This window comes from Chaetura pelagica, unplaced genomic scaffold, assembly GCF_000747805.2.
Source record: "Chaetura pelagica isolate M959 unplaced genomic scaffold, ChaPel_1.0 scaffold344, whole genome shotgun sequence".
NCBI classification, from domain to species: domain Eukaryota; kingdom Metazoa; phylum Chordata; class Aves; order Apodiformes; family Apodidae; genus Chaetura; species Chaetura pelagica.
Window position 1 is genome coordinate 751842 of NW_009953098.1, and position 5472 is coordinate 757313.

General features: G+C 51.1%; 1 protein-coding gene across 1 annotated transcript in view; it reads right to left on the reverse strand.

Moving 5' to 3' along the window:
* Positions 1-822: 822 nt before the first annotated feature.
* The window catches only part of SNX12 (sorting nexin 12), a 12847-nt gene continuing 8197 nt past the window's right edge, over positions 823-5472 (reverse strand). Inside the window, 3 exon segments of the mRNA XM_009997178.1 lie at positions 823-1645; positions 2850-2974; positions 3421-3651. Of these exon segments, the coding sequence (XP_009995480.1) occupies positions 1543-1645; positions 2850-2974; positions 3421-3651 (459 nt within the window). The 3' untranslated portion in view covers positions 823-1542.

The window sequence follows — 5472 nt, forward strand, 5'->3', positions numbered from 1 at the left end:
GGCTCGGCTGCCTCCACAAGCACCAGCCTCTGCGCTGCCCCACAGCCCTTCCCCGACCGAGCTGGTCCCCGGAGCAGTTCCTTCACGGTCTCAGTAACTTCTCCTCCCCAAGAGCCACCTCTCGCCCAGCAGCTCCAGTTCCTCAACAGAAAACCCAGGAGACACTAAGGAGGTCTTGGGGGATGTGCTTGGCAGGAACAGGAGGGCAGTCACAGCAGGCCTATGCTCTAAGAAAGGCTCAACTGTGCCACCACAAAGTGACCAAGCGCATGTAAACCAGCCAGCCTTGACCCGAGGAGCCCCTGAGCTGAAGCCCAACCTTGCTCATCACAGCTGTGGTAGCTGGAAAAGCCCCTGAAGGACGGTTTTGCTTGCAGTAAATCACAGCCTCGTGGGCTCTCTCAAGCTCTGAATGATTCCCTGACCAGGCTTGTGTCCTTACTTTCCACACAAGTGCGTGCCTAACTCACTGCAGAACAGGGGAGAACACATAAGAAGCCATTGTTACTTCTGCTTCATAAGCAAATGTCTTATTTCAGGACTGACTGACCATTTTCTACTGTCCCTTTCTGGAGAGGTGTCCTCACTCCAGGCCTCACCGCTGGGCTCCTCTTGTGACAGCCATCACAGCCACACACTACAACAGCCCCCACCACCCCTCTCCTGCTCCTCCCCAGCCAGACCTGTCTCCTCCCCTCTCCAGCTGGGGTACAGGATAAGGTCACAGCTCAGCTCAGCAGGGTGCTGCTGGAAACACCACATCAGCCCACTGCACAGCCAGCTGCATGGCATTTTTTAAATCCTGGGCCAAGGCACCACCACAGCACACGCTGCTGCAGCCCAGGCTATCCCAGCTTCCACATGCCAAACTGCCCACGCAGAGCATCATGAGAGCACACGTCATGGAAACCCCTCAAGCTGCCAGCAGCACATTAGAAAGGAGGGGGATTAACACGAATACACCAAACAGGTCTGTAACGCAGGAGGCTGAGAGCAGGGTTAGAGTAGGTCTTGGGTCTCAGCACTTCCAGACAGTGAAGAATGGGGGTTTCATGCAGGGTGAATGGGGTGGACAAGAGAGCAACACACCCAGGCACCTACTCACGGTTTTTGGGTAAGCCTCACACTAAAACTCTAATACCTGATGCGATCACTGACCAACATGACAACTGCTATTCTTCAGAGTCTCCTGCAGAGATGCTTGGGGCTGCACAGACAGGGGAGTGAAGGTCATCTCATACCTTCCTGTACAGGGAGAGAGGCAGCTCCTACACCATAACGCCAGCAGCAAGTTCCTGCTCCACACTATTCACATCTGCCCCAGGTGCAGGACAACACGCTCATTTGCATAATTCATACCTTTAGGCCAAGACCACAGCCCAGTAGAACAAGCTGCTGCCAGTTACAAAAGAGGAAAATACTGAACAAACTGGGAGGTTCAAGAGAGGAAAAGCTGGTTCAGAGAAGACAGATTTAGTGTAAAAATAAATGTCATTTTTGCAGGAGGGAGGGTGGAATGGAGGAAGACAGTGGCAGGTACTCCTACTGGCGCACTTTCCCTGGGACGTAATTCCTATCAATAGTCTCCTCTTGCAGGAACATATGTAAGCAGCGCTCGTTCTGTGCCAGTGGGTGTCCAGCAATTCTGGAAGCAAAATCAGATGTGAAGGTTAGCACAGCCACCACCAAGACCTCCACCCCCTGCAAGGAACCAGTGTGAGAGACCAGCCCTCAGGCCATACTCCTGGAAGTGGTGTCCCTTTGTAAGCCCTCCAGCAAAACAAAGGGACTGCCTGGCTCCTACAGAAATAATGGCCTGCACATGGAGACCACCACAGAGATAAGGATGGAGGAGCAGAGGGGGTGGAGGATCATGCCACTTGCTCAGTGGTGATATGTCTCAACGACACTTACTCACTGTTGAGAAACGACTGTTTAATTGAAACAGGCCTGTAAAGAAGGAGCTGAGATGGTGGGCTGGGGGAGCCTCATGGACAACACCACCCCCTCATTGGTTGGACCAAGGCTGGTTCCAGGACTGGTGATTCTCTCTTATCTGTCTCACTTAACTTTTCTTCTCCTGTTCTTTCCCTCTTCCTTCCTAAATCATTCAGTAACACAAGGCATAACCCAATTTTTTCTCAGGTCACGCAGTTTGAATGACTGCACAGCCTGAGATAATAACTGAAGTATCAGTATTCCTTCTATAGTTTTAATTAAACCTCATATTCAAATACAGATCTTGAGTGTCATATCACCTTAATCCAATCAAGGGGCATCTGATGGTCGAGTATTTCCTCAGACCATTACATTTTAATTACTCTCCCTGGGAAGGCCAGGTCTGAGACACAGGTTGGATCCAGACACATCTGGGCTCCCCTTTGAGCTTAGAAAGCAAAGGGGCCCACTTTGCATCTGCCCAGGTTGCCCAGCCAGGGTCATGACAACCAGTAAGGCAGACCCACACCAGTCTCAGGCCAAGGTCACCAGATTGGTGTGCAACAGGGCCAGCAAGATGTGCTTGAGCACAGGGTGTGCCTTCACATGCCATGCCCTGCAGCATGGCATGAGCATCCTTAACCAGCCCTGCCTAGTTGGTGGATCTCTGCAGCAACAGCCATGCTGCTGGTATTTGCCTCACTCTCAGAAGAAAGCACTGAACACAACCCACACTAGAGGCAGGACTTGCTCCAGAAGCATGATTTCATCTCCTGGCTGCAGGCACCATCCTTTAGCATAGGAGCTGTGCACAACAGATCCAAACTCCTTCCCAGTCAACCCACAGCCCCCTCTTCCTCTGGCAGTTGCCAGGAGCAGAGCACACAGCAAACCCAGGAGATCAAGCTTACTTGTTAATAAACTGTTCTAGTCCCTGTCTCCGCTCCTCAATGAAGGACTCCTCAAAAATCCCCTCATCTCCTCGGAAGGGAAGCTGTCGTTTCAAAGCTTTTCCAGGCAGTGGTGGCACTACAATCTGAAAGCACAAAATCACCCTGTCAGCAAACAGCAACTGGTAGGACCAGGGGCAATGGATGCAAACTAGAACACAGGAGGTTCCACCTCAACCTAAGAACTTCTTTAGTGTAAGGGTTAGGGAGCACTGGGACAGGCTGCCCAGACAGGCTGTGGAGTTTCCTTCTCTGGTGAGTTTCAAGACCCAGCTGGATGTGTTTCTGCGTGATCTGCCCCAGGTGTTCCTGCTCTGGCAGGGAGGTTGGACTTTTATGATCTCCAGAGGTCCCTTCCAACCCTAACATTCTTTGATTCTGTGAGGTGGGCATCCTTTGCTGTGTGGACACAGATCAAGCCCCAACAGCTGTCCACAACCACAACCTCACTTCTGGGCACCTCAAGCTTATCTCTACAACTGTTCCCATATGTCCTGGTTTCAGGAATAGGCAGGTGTGAGCCAGGCCTCACCTTACTGTCTCGTTCCAGCTCATTCTTCAGCCATTCAAAGTCGCTGTATCGTCTCCTCACACACGACTCCTTCAATTTGAATATTGGAAGGTTTGTCTGTAACAAAGAGAATTAGTTCATTTGCAGGTTGCCTTGGAAGCCAAAAAGTATTTCAACGCATAATTGAAACCTGAAGCTGCATTTAGAAAACCAAGCCCCCCGAGAGTGAGGGATCACGAGAACATCCAGCTTCTTTATTCAGGACAGAGCACGAGCACCAAAGCCCTGCAGACTCAAGCACTTGCTGGGCTGCTCAGAGCCATTTGCTCCTCCTGAAGTGACTATTTCAGGGACACACCCCCTCCCAGGGGCACATGCTGGAACAAGGGCTGATATGGTGCTTGGCACCACATCAAGCTGTGCGGTGTGACTGACATGATGGAGGAAAGGGAGGCCACCCAGAGAGACCTTGACAGGCCTCAGAGGTGGGTCCATGCCAACCTCATGAAGTTCAATACAGTCAAGTGCAAGGTCCTGCACTTGGGTTGGGGCAATGCCAAGCACAGGCTGGGTGAAGAATGGATTGAGAGCAGCCCTGAGGACATGTGGGTGCTGGCTGATGAAAAACGGCTGCGTTAAAAGAAGCATGGCCCTCAACAGAGAGGTGGAGCAGCTCTGCTGTGAAGTCAGGCTGAGGAAGTTGGGGCTGTTCACCCTGGAGAAGAGAAGGCTCCAGGGAGACCTTAGAGCACCTTCCGGTGGCCGAAGGGGCTGAAGCAGAGGAGGGACTTTTTACAAGGGTTTGTAGTGAAAGGATGAGGACTAATGGTTTTAAGCCTCAGGAGGACAGATTTACATTAGATATTAAGAAGAAATTATTTTCTCTGAGGGTGGTGAGACACTGGAACAGGTCGCCCAAAAAAGCTGTGGCTGCCCAATCCCTGGCAGTGTTGAAGGGCAGGCTGGATGGGGCTTGGAGCAATCTGGTCTAGTGGGAGGTGTACCTGCCCATGCAGGGAGGTTGGAACTAAGATCTTTATGGCCCCTTCCAACCCATTCTATTATCCCCCCCCCACCCCGAGTTCAATTTTGAAGTGATCTACAGGAAAGTTTCACATCAACCTGTAAAGCAAAAGAACCTCCAGCCTGACACTGGCATTTCCATTGATGAACTAAGGGAGGAAATCTTGTCCCGGCAACTGTTCAAGGCTAAAACCTTCTCCCAGAATAAACAGCCTACCCTAACAGTGAGCACCTTTTCCATATCTGGACTGTGTCACTGGAGGAACGTGCAGCAATTCCACACCCTTCAGTCTAAAGACTGACAGCTACAGTAACTTCACCTTTACCCTATCAATGTAGCCTGAAACATTCAAGGAACTGAGGCAGCAAAACCTTCTAACAAGCAGCACCCAGAGGAACACATTACTGCTGCAACAAGTTTTGTGATAGTCATATGAGGTCTGTGAAATAAAACCAGCTGCTTTCAAAGCATCTCCACAAGAAACAGTTTCAGCAGAACTAAAAGGATCTCATTGCCACCTGCCAGGCAGTCTTTGGCAGGCTGATGGAAACCAAGTGTCAGAACAGGAAAAAGCAAACACCTGATTATTCTGAAAAGTGCTGGAGACTTAGCAATTAAATTACATGGTGAACAGACTGTAACATCTGGTAAAGGTAGCTTGTTTCAGGGGAAGCTCTGTCTTACTCCCTTCAGCTATCAGATGCAGAGCTGTGAAGAGGTCCCCAGTTCAGCTCCCCTGCAAGAAGTGCTCAGTCTGCTACACAGACTTCTGGATCACCATCTCTTTGTAAAGTGATCAAGGTGACTCAGAAGAGGTAGACTGCACCGTGATCAGGTCTCAGGACACTGCTAGCTGGTTTGCCTCCCCTGCTTGTGATAACCAGCTACAGGCAGCCATGTCCTGCTCAGCAACCACTCAACGGTGTCCAACTGACAGGCCTGGGGCTCTGGAGAGGGGACAAGAGCAGGAGCCTGCTGAGGCAGCAACCTCCTTGTCCTTGCGCACAGCAGCCTTCACGGGATGCCGAAAGGCCCCGTCAAACCCACCA